General features: G+C 46.0%; 1 protein-coding gene across 5 annotated transcripts in view; it reads right to left on the bottom strand.

Moving 5' to 3' along the window:
• hsf4 (heat shock transcription factor 4) overlaps positions 1–22,650 on the bottom strand; it is a 64,507-nt gene that overhangs the window by 19,858 nt on the left and 21,999 nt on the right. For 4 of the 5 annotated variants that reach the window (XM_060837801.1, XM_060837799.1, XM_060837797.1 and 1 more), the window contains 4 exons: positions 10,617–10,744; positions 4,998–5,140; positions 4,300–4,375; positions 2,349–2,413 (listed from right to left, as the gene is read on the bottom strand). In XM_060837801.1, the coding sequence (XP_060693784.1) occupies positions 2,349–2,413; positions 4,300–4,375; positions 4,998–5,140; positions 10,617–10,744 (412 nt within the window). The remainder of the gene's footprint in view (positions 1–2,348; positions 2,414–4,299; positions 4,376–4,997; positions 5,141–10,616; positions 10,745–22,650) is intronic. The other variant, XM_060837798.1, reaches the window with a different exon arrangement.

Raw genomic sequence — 22,650 nt, forward strand, 5'->3', positions numbered from 1 at the left:
AGTCTGTATGAGATTAAGAAAGAAAGAATAAGTCATTACAATAATATAATTATTCATACTTTAAACAAGTTTTCAAAAATAATCAGGAAATACTACACCGATGAACATGATATGGTCTGTCACATTTTTATTACAAATCTGTTGCATAATATGTTGGGGTTAATTTTAACCCAACCAGTCAACTGACAGCAATGGGAGCAGGGTTTACACTGGACGCCTGCCTGCTCTATTGCATTCATGTAACACTTTTATGTCTTAAAACAGCCTAAGCCTCTTCATTGGAAGATCATCAACACTTAACTACATAGAGAGTGGTCAGGACAGGATCAGGAATGCAAAGATGAGAAAGGTTTCAGATGGGAATTCCAGAGTTTAGCACTCAAATAGCTGAAGGGCCATAAATAGTGCAGGGATTAAAAGTGGTGATACACAAAAGGCCAGACTGAGGGGAATATAGAGAACACAGGATGGTCACGGTGTGGGGAGGCTGTATGCTCCAAAGGAAAGGGGACATAATTTCACAGCAAAGACATGCCAGCAACAGGGTGCGTAAATGGTGCCGAATCACACCTAGTATATTTTCAAACTGGTCAGCAACAGCCAGTGGCAGCCAGGATCTATGGCTGGGGTTATCCAGGTAAGTGAGCTCTCCTTTACTAACAAAAGGTTCACTGTGGGCCAGATAGAGCAGCTGAACTCATCCAGATCCCTCATGGACACAATAAACCTGCACTATCACAGATGACTCCAGTCCTCCTGAATGCAGACTTCACGTTCCCTCACCGCATCCTCGATTCCTTATCCACCTTTTCAGGGAACATGTGCGGTGTTCCCATCTGGTGATTTCAGATGCAGCCGGAATAAAGCTTGTATAATCGATTACCATCAGTGGAGTATCAATATTAAAGTGCATTCTTGTGATTGTTTGCTACCTTCTATTGCTTTCAATTATCAAAGTTAAACATCTCACAGCACCGGGTTACAGTCCATCAGGTTTATGTGGAAGCTCTAGCTTTCGGAGTGCAGCTCAGAGCAGTACTTCCAAATAAACCTGTTGGATTATAACCTGGTGTTGTGTGATGCTTAACTTCGTCCACCCTAGTGCATCACTGGCTCCTCTACATCATTTCAATTATCACAAAATTCCTACTCCTCTACATCCATGAAGGGAGATGGCTGCATTTTGCATTATCTTTTGCACGTCCCTGACAGATTGCTGCAGACAGGATGTGCCAGGATATTCCGAGGGGAATGGAGGAGTTTGCTAGATGGAAAGGTCATGGGTCTCGGTGAGTATTTGTAACTCACTCGCCGCTCCTCTCCTCTGGGAGCGAGAAGCAGGAGTTGGAACCACGTCAGAGTCCTGTGGCGGTTCCTGGGGCAAAGAATCACTCTTTGGGATTTTCACAGATCTACCCCTTTAACTGGCATGGAGACAGACTCTTCATCTAATTGGCTAGGGAGTGGGGGGTGGGGGTGGTGGGAGTGTGGTTTCAGATCCTCTTGAAGCTTTATGGTCAAACAGCTTTGCATCATGCTGCAGGGGAAGGGAAGTAACTGGCAGAATGCTCCATCACAGACATTGAGTCTCACCGTCCTTTTTAAATAAGGAGTGGCTCTGGCAGCAGTCTCAACTCTGTGTGGGGAGGGACTGGTTTGGGGTTGCAGGGATGGAGGAGAGAGAATCCCTCAACACGGCGGCCTCGTATCCAAGCCCAGGGAAATGAGGGAAGGCCCCCAGGCCTGCCTGAAACATTGGCTACTGGGTTTGGAATGGGAACAGGGTTGAGGATGGGGGTTAGGACATGGGGGTTAAGGGCTGAAGCTGGGAAAGGTATCAGGGTGTTCGCACACCAGCTGGCACTTTAAACCCCTTCCATTCGTCCCTCCTAGCTTACATTCCTGCCAGAACATTTAGCCCCAGGCTTCTCAGCGTTGGGCTCTGGCATTTTAATTGTTGATCTAATCTCAAACATCACTGCTCCAAAACACAACTGAAGTAAATTGATGAGCCTGCAGCATTCAGTTTCTGAATTTCAGTACACACTGCCTTCCTCCTCCCAATACTCTGGCCGGAATTCAATAGGAAACAAAAGTTCCTCTTAACCTCAGCCCCAAGTCCCTGAAACAACAGAGGCTGAGTTAGCAGGGTTTATTGTATAACACACTGATATCTGCTCACCACAGCAGCCAGAGCTGAATGAATTGGGTCATCAGCTCTTACTCAGCGTTCTGAATCTATTCACTCAGTGTTCACATGGTAACAGGTCACCTGATTATTCAGAAGCAAGCCTGTGGGTCCAGTGAATGGGAATCAGTCACACTCTGCTGCTGCTCTCAATACTTACAGCTTTCTCTTCAGCCCGATTGTGTTGTGGTTCGATTGGAGCTGGCTGAGCAGGAACTGAATCAGCTGTTAACAGAGATCAGAGGCAGGTGTTAGCACGGTGAGTCAGCAGATCATGAGAGGGCAGGTCACAACGCCACATTTTCATGAGCTCAGGTTAATCAGCAGGGCACGGGGAGGTCAACCGGACAAATTCTGCCTCCAACCACGTACGCTTAACCAACACTGCAGTTACCTTTCCTTCCAAAACCACCATGTGTCTCTTTTGGTTAGTTCTTTAGTCACCCCTCTTCCCCTAAACCACACACCTCAAGGACCCGTACCTATTAAGACTGCACTGACCCTACGAAGAGCATCCCACGCAGATCCAGCACCCCAACCTCAACTACACATCCTTGACACTGTGGGGCAATTTAGCATGGCCAATCTACCTAACCTGCACATCTTTGGACTGTGGACGAAACCCGAGCACCCAGAGGAACCCCAAACAGACTCAGAGAGAATGTGCAAACTCCACATAGACAGCCCCAGGGTGGAATTGAACCCAGGCCCCTGCCGCTGTGAGGCAGCAGTGCTAACCACTTTGCCAAATGCCATCCTCAATCACATTTCCCCTGCAACTAAAAATAAAGGTAACGTTACCATTGTCTCAGTGGAGCACAGGGCTGCTATCTCATTGGAAAGTGAGCAAGATGACTGCTGGTTGTTTAACCAGAGGGTCGCCATACCTCAGGTGAGGGGAAAGGGTGAGAAGGAGATTCAAAGCATCCCTGCAGTGTTGAAACAGGCCATTTGGCCCATCACTTTCACATGGACCCTCCGAAGAGCATCCCACACAGACCCAGTCCTTCATGGTGACTTCAGTTGGTGTGGGAATTGAACTCATTGTTGGCATTACTCTGCATAGCAAACCAACCATCCACTCTGCAACTACACATCTACCAGAGACAAATCCAGTCATCTCTCGGTCTTGATAATCTCTCTCAAACAACCTCTGTCACGTCTTACTAATTATTCAATTACCCTTCAAACAAACAGTCTCAGCTGCCTGCGTTTGCAAGCACAGGCATAACCTTTGACATCACTGTACAGCATAAATAATTTTCCAGGTAAAATTACAGGCAGATTTCCCAGGCCTCTGCCAGCATTAAAGGTGAAGTTGTGGACTCATATCATGAGGGGTAAGGATTTCTGGTGGGAAGCTTCTACTTAACCAGGCCCCCCCATACCAGCTACGAATGACCTGATTGGTAATGATGGCGTATCACCCAGTTTTCTCAGCCTGATCTTTAATAAAAGATGGTTTTACTCACTTGTTAAATTGGTAAGGTGCTACAAAAACAGGGGCACAAACACAAAGCGTTAAAAATCTTCATACCGTTAAGTGACAGAACCACCGATGCACACACAAAATACATATGCTGTTCCAAAGGGGCACAGCTGGGATATAAGTTCAGGGAAAGACTGTGCTGGGGGGCATCAGTCCTGGATGCAATAACTTAATTCAGAAAGATAGGGACTTTGCAAAATACCACCACCTTCCTCAGTCAGCAGAGAGTAACTTCCAAGACCTCCTGTCTGGCTTTCCCCATGAAGTCCTCACCACCCTGGCACATCAGTCTCACCATCTTGGTTATCCTTGTGTTGGTACTGCCAGGTCCAAGAGCTGCCTCACTGAGCAGGACCTGTGCACCTGGCACTTGACCTCTAGAGGGAAGGCCATTGCTACTCTCCAATCTGCCTGATTGGAAGAAGAGTCAACATAGGTATCCCCAGCCCCTTTTGAACAAGGCATCCGATAAAACAGAAGATTCAAGCCTCTGTATCCCGTTCCTGTCTGGTTTTTGGAGACGGATTCTCAAAGATGTAGGAGCAAGTGCCTGACTAATTTTCCCAAGCCTTTATATAGCAGAGAAAGCAACAGCATTGAGAAATTGAACAGGATCACTCACCTTGTTAATCACCTTCTGCTGCTGCATATGTTTCTGTCGAAGAGAGACAACCTCCCGCCATAGCACTTCATTCTGACTGAAGACAAAGAGAGTGTTAAAGAGCTGCCAGTGGTAAAACAGCTCAAGCTGAATAAGGAGATTCTCAAAGAGAGCATCTACTGTCAGCCATTGCAACAGCAGAATAGCATCATGACCGCTACACTGGGTGCAACACCCAGCTCTTTTTCAACACCCAATGCCTGCTCCGGTTCACTTCCAAAAGTTCCCAATGTTTATTTTGGGAGTAATCAGGTGAGGATACGTACATGTTGCACACAAAAAAGGATTTTACTGCTTTTCCCTTCATTGTCACACCAAACACTTCTGACACAATGTTTGCTAGCAGGAACAGTTCCCACCCTATTGTCCACATATTGTATCTTAAGTCAGACCTCAGAGGGCCAGTCCCCAGTGGCATTTGACATTAAGCCAGTGAATTAGCAAATAATTGTCAGATTCAGGTGGACTTCCAGAGTGAAATCATATCCACTTGGGATCAAATGAGGATTTCTCAGACGCATCCCACATTATGTTTGGCAGGGAGATACAATAAGACTTGAACCCAGCACAATGTTTACCACCCACTTTGCCCAGCAACTGGATTGAACCAGGTTTGACTCCATGATGCGGCAATCTAGCCAATACATTACAAAGCCAACCTTAGGAGCGATACTGACTGTTTCATGTCTTTCAGTCGACAGTCCATGCTCTCCTGGTGACCTCGCATCAGCTGCATGTCGTAAAGCAGTTTGCTGACATCTTCCTGACGTACTTTGGTTTCCTCACTCTTCATAACTGACACCTAGTGACAGAGAAAGCAGAGACAGAGCTGGTGATGTTCTGAACCAAGGAGCAGGAGAAAGTGAGGACTGCAGATGCTGGAGATCAGAGCTGAAAAATGTGTTGCTGGAAAAGCGCAGCAGGTCAGGCAGCATCAAAAGAGCAGGAGAATCGACGTTTCGGGCATAAGCCCTTCTTTAGGAATGAGGAGGGCGTGCCAAGCAGGCTAAGTTAAAAGGTAGGGAGGAGGGACTTGGGGGAGGGGCGCTGGGAATATGATAGGTGGAAGGAGGTTAAGGTGAGGGTGATAGGCCGGAGAGGGGGTGGGGGCGGAGAGGTCGGGAAGAAGATTGCAGGTCAAGAAGGTGGTGCTGAGTCTGAGGGTTGGGACTGAGACAAGGTTGGGGGGAGGGGAAATGAGAAAGCTGGAGAAATCTGCATTCATCCCTTGTGGTTGGAGGGTTCCTAGGTGGAAGATGAGGCGCTCTTCCTCCAGGCATCGTGTTGACATGGTCTGGTGATGGAGGAGGCCAAGGATCTGCATGTCCTTGGCGGAGTGGGAGGGGGAGTTAAAATGTTCAGCCACGGAGCGGTTGGGTTGGGTGGTGCGGGTGTCTCAGAGGTGTTCTCTGAAACGTTCCGCAAGTAGGCAGCCTGTCTCCCCAATATAGAGGAGGCCATATCGGGTGCAGCGGATGCAGTAAATGATGTGTGTGGAGGTGCAGGTGAATTTGTGACGGAGATGGAAGGATCCCTTGGGGCCTTGGATGGAAGTGAGGGGGGAGGTGTGGGCGCAAGTTTTGCATTTCTTGCGGTTGCAGGGGAAGGTGCCGGGAGTGGAGTTTGGGTTGGTGGGGAGTGTGGATCTGACAACGGAGTCGCAAAGGGAGTGGTTTTTCCAGAACGCTGATAGGGGAGGGGAGGGAAATATATCCCTGGTAGTGTGGTCCGTTTGGAGTTGGCGGAAATGACGGCGGATGAAACGCCATATACGGAGGTTGGTGGGGTGGTAGGTGAGGACCAGTGGGGTTCTGTCCTGGTGACGATTGGAGGGGCGGGGTTCAAGATGCGGTTGAGAAATTGCGGTCTTTGAAGGAGGCCATCTGGGTTGTTCGGTATTGGAACTGGTCCTCCTGGGAGCAGATGCAGCGAAGGTGAAGGTATTGGGAATATGGGATGGCATTTTTACAGGGGGCAGGGTGGGAGGAGGTGTAATCTAGGTAGCTGTGGGAGTCAGTCGGTTTATAGTAAACGTCCGTGTTGAGACGGTTGCCCGAGATAGAAATGGAGAGGTCTAGGAAGGGGAGGGAGGAGTCTTAGATGGTCGGGGTGGAAGGTGTTAGTAAAGTGGATGAACTTTACTAACACATATCTGTTCAACCTCCTCATGGGAGAATGAGGTAATGCCGATACAGTCATCGATGTAGCAGAGGAAATCGATGTAGCGGAATGATGTCGGTTTGATGGTGACGTGCAGCCCTCCACTCCCTCCGCTCCAACCCCAACCTCACTATCAAACCGGCAGACAAGGGAGGCATGGTGGTAGTTTGGTACACTGATCTTTATATTGCTGAGGCTAAATGCCAGAGGACACCTCCTCCTACTGCCCCCTTGACCATGACCCCACCACCAAACCATTATCTCCAAGACCATCCATAACCTCATCACCTCAGGGGATTTCCATCCACCGCCTCCAACCTTATAGTCCCACAACCCCGCACCGCCAGTTTCTACCTCTTGCCCAAAGTCCACAAACCTGACTGCCCCAGCCGACCCATCGTCTCAGCCTGCTCCTGCCCCACCAAATTCATTTCTGCATACCTTGACACGGTCCTGTCCCCCTTAGTCCAAGAACTCCCCACCAACGTTCGGGACACTCCCCACGCCTTCCACTTCCTCCACGATTTTCACTTCCCCAGCCCCCAATGCCTTATCTTCACCATGAACATCCAGTCCCTATACACCTCCATCCCCCATCATGAAGGCCTCAAAGCCCTCCGCATCTTCCTTTCCCGCTGAACCAGCCAGTACCCTTCCACTGACACCCTCCTTCGACTGACTGAACTAGTCCTCACTTTGAACAACTTCTCTTTCCAACCCTCCCACTTCCTCCAAACGAAAGGAGTAGCCATGGGCACCCGCCTGGGCCCCAGCTATGCCTGCCTCTTCGTTAGATATGTGGAACAGTCCATCTTCTGCAACTGGCACCAGCCCCCCACCTTTTCCTCCGCTACATCGATGACTGTCTCGGCGCTACCTCGTGTTCCCACGAGGTGGTTGAACAGTTCATCCACTTTACTAACACCTTCCACCTCGACCTCAAATTTACCTGGACCGTCGAAGACTCCTCCCTCCCCTTCCTAGACGTCTCCATTTCTATCTCGGACGACTGACTCAACACAGATGTTTACTATAAACCGACTGACTCCCACAACTACCTAGATTACACTTCCTCCCACCCTGCCCCCTGTAAAAACGCCATCCCATATTCCCAATTCCTTCGCCTTTGCTGCATCTGCTCACAGGAGGACCAATTCCAATACCGAACAACCCAGATGGCCTCCTTCTTCAAAGACCGCAATTTCCCCCCAGACGTGATCGACGATGCTCTCCACCGCATCTCCTCCACTTCCTGCTCCTCTGCCCTTGAACACCGCCATTCCAATCGCCACCAGGACAGAACCCCACTGGTCCTCACCTACCTCCCCACCAATCTCCAGATACATCGTATCATCCTTCGTCATTTCCGCCACCTCAAAACAGCAAACAGATCCCATCACCAAGGATATATTTCCCTTGCCACCCCCATCAGCGTTCTGTAAAAACCACTCCCTCTGTGACTCCCTTGTCAGATCCACACCCCCCACCAACCCAACCTCCACTCCCGGCACCTTCCCCTGCAACCGCAAGAAATGTAAAACTTGCGCCCACACCTCCCCCCTCACTTCCCTCCTAGGCCCCAAGGGATCCTTCCATATCCATCAGAAATTCACCTGCACCTCCACACACATCATTTACTGCATCCGCTGCACCCGATGTGGCCTCCTATACATTGGGGAGACAGGCTGCCTACTTGAGGAACGTTTCAGAGAACACCTCTGGGACACCCGCACCAACCAACCCAACCAACCCGTGGCTGAACATTTTAACTCCCCCTCCCACGCCGCCAAGGACACGCAGATCCTTGGCCTTCTCCATCACCAGACCATGTCAACACGATGCCTGGAGGAAGAGCGCCTCATCTTCCGCCTAGGAACCATCCAACCACAAGGGATGAATGCTGATTTCTCCAGCTTCCTCATTTCCCCTCCCCCCACCTTGTCTCAGTCCCAACCCTCAGAGTCAGCACCGCCTTCTTGACCTGCAATCTTCCTCCCAACCTCTCTGCCCCACTCAGGCCTATCACCCTCACCTTAACCTCCTTCCACCTATCGTATTCCCAACACCCCTCCCCCAAGTCCCTCCTCCCTACCTTTTATCTTAGCCTGCTTTGCACAACCTTCTCATTCCTGAAGAAGGGTTTATCCCCGAAACGTCGATTCTCCTGCTCCTTTGATGCTGCCTGACCTGCTGCACTTTTCCAGCAACACATTTTTCAGCTCTGAACCAAGGAGCAGCCAACATTTTGAAATGACAGCCACCTTGGGACAAAATACTCATTAAACACAACCCATCCTGACCCAGAAAATGTTGTTTGAATTCTGCTTTTCATTTAAAGCCTGACAAAATACTTCTTCATTTGCTCTGCTCTCCGTAAATGGTGTCTTTTCTTTAAAATAACAACCTGTATTGTAGGCTTGTTCAATTGCAATCAAAGCTGCACTTTGGGTCCACCTGTACGTGATTAGTATTTTTGTAATTCATTAATTGTTCGGTACAGGCTTTAATTATTGCCCCTTTCTCATGAAGGTTCCCAACATTCTAAGAAAGACAAAGTCATAGAATCATACAAACCCTTCGGTCCAACCAGTCCATGCCAAACATAATCCCAAACAGAACTAGTCCCACCTGTTTGCTCCTGGCTCATATCCCTTCAAACCTTTCCTATTCATGTACCCTTATCCAAATGTCTTTTAAACTTAATGGTGCCCACATCCACCCCTTCCTCAGGAAGATCATTCCACACATGAACCACCCCTGTGTAAAACATTTGCCCTTCAGGTCTTCTTTTAAATTTCTCTCCTCTCACCTTAAAAATATATCCCCTGGTCTTGAAATCCCCCTTCCTAGGGAAAATACAACTCACATCTATACACCTTATTATTTTGTAAACTTCTATAAGGTCGCCTCTCATCCTTTTATGCTCCAGTGAAAATTTCTTTACAACTCAAACCTTCTATACCTGACAACATCCTGGTAACTCTTTCCTGAACCCTCTCCAGTTTAATAATATCCTGACTATAACTGGGCTACCAGAATTTGACACAGTTTTCCAAAAGAGGCCTCACCAATGTTCTGTACAATCTCAACGTGACTTCCCAACTCCTATACTCAAAGCATCGAACAATGAAGTGTGCCAAACATATTTTTAACCACTCTATCTATATGTGACACAAACTTCATTATTTATATAATGTACAGTCCACCCAGATATTCCAAAGAGAGTTTTAAAAACAATGAAGTATTTGGAAAGTCAATTGTTACACACTTCACGGTCCAACAATGAAATAAATATAATATTTGTAATATTGAATTTGTAATTTGAAACAAACATTATATTGAAATAAACATAAGCATGAATAAAAAGCTTCTGCAGTGACATCAGTGGGCATTACCTGCCTCTGATGTGCTTTCAGGATTATGAAACTTCACACTGTATTCAAACATTAATCTTTTCCTGCAGGGTTAAGGTATTGTCTGCCTTGGGTGCCATACAGTACTCACAGGGAGTCTGTCTCAGTGCCTGATCAAACTAAACTAGATTAACCTAGTTACACAACAAATGGTGTCAAAATCACCATCAGACATTTCTCTAAGAGCAATGAGTAACACCATGTTCTCCTTCAGTGGCTTCATACAATAACCTCCAATCAGGTATCACACAAACCAAACAGAGCGTAGAACTCCCTTTGTCCAGTCTGTCTGTCATATATCCAATCCTTGCACACATTCTGGCAATTTCCAATTACCGTAGCTGAATGCCTTCATTGCCATCTTCAGGAGGTCATCCCAACCCCACTAACTGCGTTCACCTCCCCAACATCCCCCACAGCCCACCCCCTAGCGCCCTACTTCTCAGTCCTGTCCCAATATCACAGTCTCTGTGGGCTCACACCAAGTTCAAACTGCATTTAAATCTTTCATTCCTTCATCTGCAGATTATTCTAACTCACATTTTGGTTCTTCCACCTATCAGTTGAAGAATATCCATGTGTACCCTCTCCCACAACACATTGTACAAGAGCTTGATGCTGGTCTAATGTGAATGCAAACTCGGAGTACTGATTGCTGTTGTTCTGGGGGATGGGGAGGATTTGGGAGCGAGGGAAATGTCCCACCTTTCTCTTGATGTGTTCCAGTAGGTGCTCCTGACCCCGCAGGAAATACAAGTGCTGGAATTCAGTGTCATCTCGTTCCGGCTTCACTAAACCACTTTGTTCAATATTCACCACCTTCCGGAAACCATCTGGCCAAACACAAGAATAAGAGAATTAAAATTCTACTTAAATGAAATGGCTTTGAGTCTTTAAATCATTTTGTTACTGTTATCTCAAAGGACGAGCAACTCTGCTCCACCGTCCTGTGTTATTTTATGATCAATGCAGTGGAATGACCCAAGGGGTTTTACCTTCTGATTCTGAATTGTGAACAGTTAAGAACCTCAACTTAACCCTGCTCGGACTGTACAATAGTGACGTTGTGTGAAAAATCACTGGCAAATATCTCACTCCAGAATGTAACCACTGGATCAACTGCTAAACTATTGCACATTCGTCTATCATCATTCACTTTCTTTAATTCAATGTGGGGATAAAAATGTTAGATTAGATTTCCTACAGTGCAGAAACAGGCCCTTCGGCCCAACAAATCCACACCGACCCTCCGAAGAGTAACCCACCCAGACCCACTGACCTACTCCCTATTAATGCACTTATCACTATAGGCAATTTAGCATGGCCAATTCACCTGACCCGCACATCTTTGAACTGTGGGAGGAAACCGAAGCACCCGGGCCAAACCCGCGCAGACACGGGGAGAATGTGCAAACTCCACACAGACAGTCGCCCGAGGTTGGAATCGAACCCGGTCCTTGGCGCTGCAAGGCAGCAGTGCTAACCACTGAGCCACTGTGAAACTTGAAAGGGTGCAGAACAGATTTTTAAGGATCTTGCTAAGGTTGAAGAATTTGAGCTAAAGGGAGAGGTTGAAAAGGCTGGGGCTATTTTACCCAGAGCATCGGAGGTTGACGAGTGACCTTACAGAGGTTTATAAAATCATAAGGGGCATGGATACGGTAAATAGCTAATGTCTTTTTCCCAGGGTAGAGGAGTCCAAAACTAAGGGGCATAGGCAAAAGGTGAGAAGGGAAAGACTTAAAAGGGACCTAAGGGGCAACTTTCTCATGAAGAGAATAGTGCGTGTATGGAGGCAGAGGAAGTGATGGAGGCTGGTACAATTACAACATTTAAAAGACATTTGGATGGGTATATGAATAGGAAGGGTTTAAGAGGGATATGGGCCAAATGCTGGCAAATGGCCCAAATCCCCCTCAACCATTCCTATTCATATACGCATTCAGATGAGCTAGACTGGATTTTTTACAATCATCGACAATACTGAATTTGGTCCTTCCTTTTAATTCTAGGATTTTACTGAATTCCAATTTCACCAGTCAGCATGGTAGGATTCAAACCCATATAGATTTAAAGAGATGTACAGCACTGAAACAGATCCTTCGGTCCAACCGACCAGATATCCTAATCTAATCTAATCCCATTTGTCAGCACTTGGCCCAAATCCCCCTCAACCATTCCTATTCATATACGCATTCAGATGCCTTTTAAATGTTGCAATTGTACCAGCCTTCACCATTTGCTCTAGCAGCTCATTCCATGTACACACCACCCTCTGTGTGAAAATGTTGCCCCTTAGTTCCCTCTTATATCTTTTCCCTCTCACCTGAAACCTATGCCATCTAGTTATGGACTCTCCCATCCCAGGGAAAATACCTTGTCTGTTTATCCTATCCAGGCCTCTCCTGATTTTATAAACCTCTATAAGGTCACCCCTCAGCCTCCGATGCTCCAGGGAAAGCAGTCCCAGCCTATTCAGCCTCTCCCTATCATTAGCCTAGAATGCTGGATTTCTGATCCAGTAACATTATCACTTTGTCACTACCTCCCAAACAACATTGTGGCTCTACCTACAGCACATGGACTGCAGATCAAGAAGACAGCTCACCCACTACCTTCTCAAGGGCAACTAGGAAACAGGCAATAAATCCTGGCCAGCCAACGATACTCATGCCCCATGAGTGAGTAAAAACAAGCCTCCTTTTTGTTATGCTACATGTATAAAAGCTTTTGGAAATTACTCCAGTTTATACCAACACAATACATATTCAGCAGCAGGTTACACATATTACAATCACTACATTGATCATGACTGTAATTGCTAGGAGGTCAGCCAGGTGGACCTTACAGAAAATGAGTTCCCTGATTGGACAAGGTTAACAGCTCCAATCAGGGAGACCTGACTGACAGATATAAACAGGAATTCGCAAATTGAGAAGATTGAGGTTCTAGATGTAGGTTAGATTAGATTCCCTACAGTGTGAAAACAGGCCCTTCGGCCCAACAGGTTCACACCGACCCGCCGAAGAGCAATCCCCCCAGACCCATTTCCCTCTGACTGATGCACCTAACACTATGGACAATTTAGCATGGCCAATTTACCTGACCTGCACATCTTTGGATTGTGGGAGGAAACTGGAGCACCTGGAGGAAACCCACGCAGACACGGGGAGAATGTGCAAACACCACACAGACATTTGCCCAAGGCTGGAATTGAACGTGGGACTCTGGTGCTGTGAGGCAGCAGTGCTAACCACTGAGTGTAGGTTTGCTTGCTCAGCTGGAAGGTTCATTTTCAGATGTTTTGTCACCATACTAGGTAACATCAGTGAGCCTCCGGATGAAGCACTGGTGGTATGACCCGCTTTCTATTTATGCGTTTAATTTTCCTTGGGTTAATGATGTCATTTCCTGTGCTGCCATCATTTGCTGTGGTGATGTGATTTCCTGTTATTTTTCTCAGGGGGTGGTAAATGGGATCCAAGTCAATGTGGTTGTTGATGGAGTTCTGGTTGGAATGCCATGCTTCTAGAAATTCTCATGTGTGTCTCTGTTTGACTTGTCTTAGGATGGATGTGTTGTCCCAGCCAAAGTCATGTCCTTCCTCATCTGTATGTAAGGATACTAGTGAGAATGGGTCATGTCTTTTTGTGGCTAGTTTTCTGCCTGTTTGTCTAAGGTCGTATTTGTTACAGTTCTCGCAAGGTATTTGTAAATGACATTAGTTTTGCTTCTTGTCTGTGTAGGGTATAGAACAGGCATCCTGTTCACTCTGACAACTGGTTCTGTGTCAAGGACTTCCATCATGTAAATAAAGGGTGACTTGGTGATGGGATACTGGTCTCTGTGGAGTTATGAGAGTAACGAGAATAACGGACGATCCTGAAGAAATTCACCCAAACAAGAGTCATCGAAGTTGGGGAAAGCACTTCTGGCATCCTGCCATTAGTTGGGAAACTTGACTTGTTTGATTCTGCCATCAAAGACAAGGCCCAGTGCGTGGAAAGAATGTCCTATTTTTTTCTGGGCAAATGGTTTTCGGGCAGATAAAAAGCAATGGGTAATTATCCTGACAGCTTATGGGCCCACAGCTCTTTCAGTTATTAGAAACCTAACTTTCCCTGAGGCACCAGAAACTAAAACCTTTCAAGAGTTGATGGAATGAGTTAAGGAATATTACAACCAAGTCGTTTCTAATTTTGATACACTATTGACTATACCCGGCAATTTGAGAACTAGAGGAATCAGGATTAGGATTTTTGACTCGGTTAAGATGACTAGCAGAGGCATGTGACTTTGTGTAACCCTTAATGAGATGCTGAGACCCTGTTGATATGTGGAATTAATGATAAAACCATGCAAAAGTGCATACTAGCTGAAGTCCAGCTAAACTTCAGACAGGCACTACAATAGGCTTTATCATTGGAGTATGTGGAGCATGTGAGTTGCAGGGTATTCCGACAGAAATGGACATCCTCACCAGTCTGATTGAGCTTGGGGAAAAAGCACTTCTGTAAAGGCAATTGCACAGCCTCACTCAATTCATATCCTGACCACAGGGACTCTAGGTTAACCCATTGAAAACCCCAAAACAAAGTCAAGCCCTTGGCCAAACAGTTAAAATCTTCTTCAGGATTCGGGCTGACAAGCCATTGTAGTTGCTTCAAATTATATGGACTCAAGGCAGCAAAAGGGTCCGACTAGACCTGAATTCAGAGAACTCAAGAGGCCAGTTGAGTGCACACCCTGGAAAGCCCACCTACATCTGTTTGGAACATTTACATTTTATAGCAACATCCAAATCAGAATCAAAACGTTTGGTTAGATGGCCGCCCAGTTCTAAGGTGGTGGTTACTAGTGGATCTGTTTCAGAGATCGCAGAATGAGTGTTTCACAAAATTCACTCTGGACGCCAAGCCTTAAGTTTGTGCGAGACTGAGTACCTATACCGAGGAACATTTACAGATTAAAGGTAAAATTTCAGTTCCAGTCTCATGTTAGAAGCAGCTGTTTTGGATACCACTGATTGCTGTAAAAGGCTCGGACCCAAGCTTAATAGGGCAAAACTGGTTGAGAGAGATTAACTAGACAGGGTCAGCATTTATTGACTAGGAAAAGGCTGCCTGACTGAAGTCCTAATTAAGTACCCGGACATTTTTCAGGAAGGTCTGGGGACTATCAAAGGAGCCAAGGCCACCTTGCACATTGATCAGGAAGCAATTCCATGATTCTGTAAGGCCTGCTCAGTGCCATTTGCCTCACGGGAAAAGGTAGAGGCAGAAATCAAAGGCTGGAAAGTGTATGAAATGAGTCATACCAATTGTGAAGCCCGACAGTTTGCCTTTGTGGCGATTTTGAACAAACAGTAAACAGATTTTCACAACTGGATAAACACTGACCCTTGCATAAAGGAATTGCACTCAAAACCCACAGGCAGGGCTGTCCTTCACAAAGCTAGACATAAGCCACGCGTACCTGCAACTACGTTTGGATGAGGATTCCCATAAGCATGCTACAATTAATACCCAAAAGGGTTTGTACCAACATTTAAGACTGCTATTTTGGAGTGCCAGCCCGTGCAATTTTTCAGCAGACAATGGAGAAAAGTTTACAATGTCACCAATTATCTCGGTGATATGCTAATAATAGGGAAGACCAATAAAGGAGGACTGAGAGAACATAGACATCGAGCTTAAACGTTTCTCCCAGGCAGGAATATGCCTTAGAACTTAAAATGCATATTCCAGGCATGCCAGCTGACCAACATGGGCTACAGAGTCAATAAGAGCAGGTTACACCTACTGGGAGATAAAGTGAGGGTGAGCAAAGGTGCCCAGCTTCCATGTCGGTAGTGGAGCTTAGGTCTTTCCTTGAGCTAGTGAGGTATTATGGAAAGCTCATACATAACCTGGCTTCCATCCTGGCATGTTTGCATCAACTCCTAAAAAAGGAGTTTGGAAATATGCACGTATCCAAACCATATCTTTCAGGGAGGTGAAGGAACAACTATCCATCTTCGGGCTTCACCATCGGTACGACCCATTCCACAAACTTTCCAGCCTTCTGATTTCTGCCTCTACCTTTTCCTGTAAGGCAAATGGAACTGAGCGGGCCTTGCAGAATCGTGGAACAGCTATGAAAGGCACACTGTGATCCCAAGCGAGATCTGGTATTGACATGCAATGCCTCCCTGCATGGCGTCCGGGTAGTATTAGCTCATAGGTGGCCCAGTGGAGGGGAACGCCCAATAGCGTATGCATTAGGCACTTTGGCTGATATATTCAGATAGAGAAACTCCTGTTAGGTAGTTAAAGAGGACAGGGGCACACTACCTAAAGCTTCAGACTGAATTCAGCAATGAGCTCGAATACTAACAGCATGTGATTACAAGTTGGAACACCGTTCGAGTGAATGCGGATGTATTGAGCCACCTTCTGCTGGCAGAAACACCACCACTGGAAGTCTGTAATGGGTTTAAATTTTCTGAAGACTCGTCCAGTCACAGCTGACAATATCAGACGTTGCAGAAAGATCCGATCCTGGTAAAACTGAAACAGCTGGTGGCGACGGGGGAAACCAAAGGGCAGTCACAATCAGAACGGAGACCTTTTTTGGACCTGGAGAGGTCAGATCACCGTAGAGGACGGCATTTATTATGTGTGGAAAGAATGATTGCCCTGAGCAAAGGTCACCGCCACAGACTGGCTGAATTCCATTAGTGTCATCGAGGGGTTTCCAAACTGAAGATGTTGATAACAAGTTATGTCTGGTGGCCAGGACTGGACGCAGGCATAGGCAGTCCCCAGAGTGCCAACAAGGAATGGCCGGGCAAACCCTACGCAGGTTCTTGCATGGCCTCAATGTTCTTAGTCATTGTGGAAACCCACTGAAAGTGGCTGGACGCGAACAGAGTTCCTTCAAACACTGGGTCAATGACAGAAAGACTGCGCCCGTCTTGGCAGATACACACAGACTTCCAGAAATCCAGGCCATCATTTATCAGCAGGGAATTTGCTTATTTCCTAAATTTGAATGGCATTCGACACATTAGGACAGCCCCATCCCATCCATCATCTAATGGCCTGGCAGAAAGAGCAGTCCAAACATTGAAGACAGGCTTATAGAAACAGCCGACAGCTTCACTAGATACCAAACTATTCTATTTCTGGATCAGTGGTGCTGGAAGAGCACAGCAGTTCAGGCAGCATCCGAGGAGCAGTAAAATCGACGTTTTGGGCAAAAGCCCCTCATCAGGAATAAAGGCAGACAGCCTGAAGGGTGGAGAGATAAGTGAGAGGAGGATGGAGGTGGGGAAAAAGTAGCATAGAGTACAATAGATGAGTGGGGGAGGGAATGAAGGTGATAGGTCAGGGAGGAGGGTGGAGTGGATAGGCGGAAAAGAAGATAGGCAGGTAGGACAGGTCATGGGGACAGTGCTGAGCTGGAAGTTTGGAACTAGGGTGAGGTGGGGGAAGGGGAAATGAGGAAACTGTTGAAGTCCACATTGATGCCCTGGGGTTGAAGCGTTCCGAGGCGGAAGATGAGGCGTTCTTCCTCCAGGCGTCTGGCGGTGAGGGAGCAGCGGTGAAGGAGGCCCAGGACCTCCATGTCCTTGGGAGGGGGAGTTGAAATGTTGGGCCACGGGGCGGTGTGGTTGATTGGTGCGGGTGTCCTGGAGATGTTCCCTAAAGTGCTCTGCTAGGAGGTGTCCAGTCACCCCAATGTAGAGGAGACCGCATCGGGAGCAACGGATACAATAAATGATATTGGTGGATGTGCAGGTAAAACTTTGATGGATGTGGAAGGCTCCTTTAGGGCCTTGTATGGAGGTGACGGAGGAGGTGTGGGCGCAGGTTTATCCAAACTATCCTAGTTCCTACTTGATTATAGTATACTCCTCAGCCAACTACAGGGATAGCTCCAGCAGTGTTGTTAATGGGGAGAAGACACTGCTCCAGTTTAAATCTGATGTTCACAGACCTGGGGGTGTGACATATGTGCGTGAAAGAAATAGCATCAGGAACACCAATGTGGGACACCGGACTCCACAAAGCAAGAGAGAGAGTTTATTTCAAGGGACCAAATCTGGTATAGGAACCAGGGGAATGGCCGTGCATGGGTAAGACGCATGGTTGACGTAAGGACAGGTCCAAATTTTGGGTCGATGTGTTGGTCCTGAACAAAGACATGGACTATATGAAAGCTGCAAACTCTCAAATGGAGCAAGAGGGGAGCTAATTTGATCTACATGCTGCCTGTTCTCCGAGGCAGAGTTGGAAAAACCTGCTCCAGGGCTAAAACATCCCAGGAAAAGCTACAAGTAAAAAAGGACCAGCCCATGTCCTTGGACTTGGGGTATGGGGTGAATTAGTGATTGGAACGTCGTCAGCCAAGAGGACCTAAGAATAGGAGTTCCCTGACTGGGGCTGTTAATCTGGTCCCATCGGGGAACTCTGGCTGACTGATATAAAGAACAGTGTCAAACATCCTGACACAGAGCTGTTTCCAAGGGAGCTGGACTTTACACGTGTTAAATAAAGGGGTTCTTGGTGACGGGATACCAGCCAGTTACTTCAAATCCATATATTTCTCCAATACAGGAGTCAATGATTTTGATCTCCTGTATGTAGGTTTGTCCAGCAATAATAGGTGACGGTTTCTAGTGGTCACAGGTGGCTCTGTTTCATCAGACAAGTGTCCTATGAGATGGGTAGAGGCTGAAGGAAATCACTGTAGAAGGGAAGGGCAAGATCATGGAGGGATTTATAATGGGAATGATCATTTAAAAATTGGAAGCTTTTGAAAACTGTGAGTCAATGCAGTTCAGAATGTAAAGGCATGATGTTTGATGAGATTTGATGCAGAATAGCAGCAAAGAAGTGGAGGGTGAGATGAAGCCTTCAACATGTAGACAATGACAGGCCAACCAGGAGACCTTGGGAGGAGATGAGTCAGGAACAGACAAAACAAAGTCTCACTGGTGAATTAACTGAGTGACTGGTGGGAATAAAAATTTTACTAGTTAGCTTGGACTCTCATCTTCTGGAAATACATCCTACTTCATCTCAATGCATTGTACCTTATGATTTGCCACAGCCCTGCAATCCCTACTGAGCCTAACCTAGTAAACAGAAGATCAACGCATAACTAAAGAGAAGATTTAGGGCCATGACCTCTCACTCAAAAGGGTCAGAAACACACCATTATTTGTCCTGAACGTCAACCAAAACTCATCCATTGTACATATAACCAAAACCTATTTGTAGGAAGAATGTCATAGTTGGGTCCAACTAATAATTTGGCTATAAATTATAAATATGGAAATGTATGCAAATTATCCCTTTATTACATCGTACTTAAGCAAACAATATTGCTTCAATGTGAAACATAAGATATATGACAGTCAAAAGACTTTCTCTTCTCATACATCTCATTAGTCCCAGATAAGAATTTGTCATTTAGAGTCAAAGTCATTGAGATGTACAGCACAGAAACAGACCCTTCAGTCCAACTTGTCCATGCTGACCAATTATCCTAAAATAAATCTAGTCCCATTTGTCAGCACTTGACCCATATCCCTCTAAACCCTTCCTATTCATATACCCATCCAGATGCCTTTTAAATGCTGTAAATGTATCAGCCTCCACCACTTCCTCTGGCACCTCATTCCGTACATGCACCACCCTCTGCGTGAACAGATTGCATCTTAGGTCCCATTTTTAACTTTTTCCCTCTCACCCTAAACCTAAGCCCCCCCAGTTCTAGACTCCCCCACCCCAGGGAAAAGACCTGGTCTATTTATCCTATCCATGCCCCTCATGATTTTATAAACCTTGGTAAGGTCTCTCCTCAGCCTCTGACACACCAGGGAAAACACCTCCAGCCTATTCAGTCTCTCCCCACAGCTGAAACATTTTAACTTCCACGTAAAATTGGCCTTTTTTTGACACATGGTTTTGGAAATTATTTCAGTATGTTTGATGACAAAGATTAAACATTTTACACTGCAATGAAAGCTCTCAGTACCAATGCTTGTCCTTTATCTGACAAACAGGTTTCATACAATTGGTATTGGCAACTTAATCTCAAAGTGTCTTCGGAGTGAAGTACTGACATTATTGAGCAGATAGAATAACTGCCATGATTAAGAGTCATTCAGATCGTGGGGCATAGTTTTGATCTTAGAAGGTGAGGCCATTTTACATGCGATATGATGACACAAGTGTACAAGTGAAATTGTGGTGGTGGATTGAGAACAGTGAGAGAGCCAGCTATGTTTCAAAACAAAAACAAGCAAGAAAGAGGAGTCTGAAACTCTGAATTACTGGGTGAGTCAGGACGGTAGGGACCATGTTGCTGTGGAAATCAAGGGAGGTATGAGTAAGAATTTGAACTTCTTCCAGTCTTAAACTTCCAGACAAAAGTCATTCCCACCCACAATGCGAAAGATAATAACTAGCAAGCGAAAGTGATGTAACTACATTCTGGATGTCGTTCAGGAGACACAAATGGCATTTCCATTTCACCAGAAGAGTGTCAACACAGACAGCACGAGACAGTGTTGAAAATTGGACAGCCTGCCAGAGTGCAAACATTCAACATGCTCAACAAGAGTCAGCCATATAGCAATTTGTCTCACCTCAATTGTATGTAGTGAATATGGATAACCAGCGATATTGTCCCAATCTTAAACATATATGTAGACCCTGCTCCTTCACTGCAGAGAGCTGACGAGGAAGCTGTGATGCCCCCAACTGAACAGAAAACATATCAGCCATCCATCTCTAGTTCACGGTGGGCAGCACGGTGGCCGAGTGGTTAGCACTGCGCCTCACAGCGCCAGGGACCCAGGTTCAATTCCAGCCTTGGGCAGACTCTCTGTGTGGAGTTTGCACACAGTCTGTGTGGGTTTCCTGCGGGTGCTCCGGTTTCTTCCCACAATCCAAAGATGTGCTGATTGTGAGAATTGGCCATGCTAAATTGTCCATAGTGTTCAAGAATGTGTAGGTTAGGTGCTTTAGTCAGGGGTAAGTGGACAGTAATGGGGTAGGGAATGGGTCTGGGTGGGATACTGTTCGGAAGGTCGGTGTGGACTAGTCGGGCCAAATGGTCTGTTTTCACACTGTAAGGGATTCTATGATTCACGTTCCACAAAAAGGACAACAGATCAACATCAACAGTTACAATGGTATTAACACTCACCAAAGGAATTACATTCCCTTGTTAAAAGAAAATTATCTCCAGAATAGTCAGATATCAGGTCAACAGCCAATAACAATGCACATGCATTCCACCAGAATATCTGCATGATTTAAAGATGGTGTACGTATCCAGTACAGGTGCAGAGATGAAAGAAAGTATGGCAAACAAGAGTTAAAACACTGTTTTGGTTCTAAATGATCACTTTTGTTATTGGCCATGTATACTGGGTAACTTGGAATCACAAATGTAACAAGTTATGTAAAAAAAGGGGGGATGTTTAGAAAAAATGCATTGTATCCTCTGATTTTCCACAGTCATGTGACCCCCTGGGGTACGTTTCGAAGGAGAAAACATCAAAAGCTTCCAATGCAACAGTGACCAGATGAAGGTGCCCAGTCTGTGTTCAGTAAATAATCAAAGAATTCTGGGGCCAAACAATAAATACAACTAGTTCTTATGGAAAAATGAATTTCTTGAACAAGACAGAGAATCAAGACATTTTAGCAATTCAGCTTATTCCGCTAACTAATCTCTGAAGTATCTCTCTCTCTCTCACACCAATCCAACTCTCTTCAGAAGTCGCCTTTAATTCTCTTCAATTTCATGGTCCTCTCTGTGGACAGCGCAATGCAATCCAAAATTGTTGTTGAGCACAGAGTCACAAATAACAAAATTCAGAGTCAGAAGTAGAAAGGAAGATCAGGCAGAAGGTGGGAATGTTACTTGGGCTGGGACAGCAGCTAAGGATTGATCAGAATCAGATGGCATGATCAATAGGAAATGCGTGAAGACATTTGAATCAAAGAAGTTGTCCAGTAAAACTAGAAGAGGAACTGAGATCAAGCCGCATGTACCTGAAGGAATAATGAACTAGAGTTACAAAATAGCAGATGTGTGACTATGAAAGCAAAGCAGTAAAATCAGTTCCTTAAAGAGGAAATTAAGCTTGTCAGGGGTCAATGAAACCTAACTTGCCAGGTGCAAAGAGAAAGTGCGACCACCAATAAATACAAAGGCTGGGAAGAGCAAACAACTTTGAACTCTGGAAACATATGACGGTGATGGTGAAAAGTAAGTAATGCACTACAACCACTAAAGTGGTTGATCAGTTCCAGTTAAAAATAGTCTTGATTCTTGCAGCTACTCTTCACAGGATCAAAGACAACAGCCAAAACATCATCTGCTCTCTTCCACAGAAACTAGCTTTCAGCACAGCCAAAATACTGTAACACCAGTTGCATGCTTCGGAAAAGTACACACTTTCCAACTTAAAATAGTATTTTGAGCAGATCCAGTATGGCAGTGATCTAGGAGGATCACATTACAGAGCTTCACACTGCAGCGCGAGCAACACGAACTTCTAACCTGCCCAACATGGACCATTGCGATACCCTGGGACTCTGGAAAGGTCATGTAGTCCCAGGAAACTGTGGAAAATTAGTTTACTGCGTTTTTGCAGTCCAGAGATGCCAAAGAAGGGAGGAGGAACATCCAGCCTGCAGGAGCCTCAGACTTGATTACTTACTGGGCCCTGGTG

Source organism: Hemiscyllium ocellatum, chromosome 17 (genome assembly GCF_020745735.1).
Source record: "Hemiscyllium ocellatum isolate sHemOce1 chromosome 17, sHemOce1.pat.X.cur, whole genome shotgun sequence".
In the NCBI taxonomy this organism is placed as follows: Eukaryota; Metazoa; Chordata; class Chondrichthyes; order Orectolobiformes; family Hemiscylliidae; genus Hemiscyllium; species Hemiscyllium ocellatum.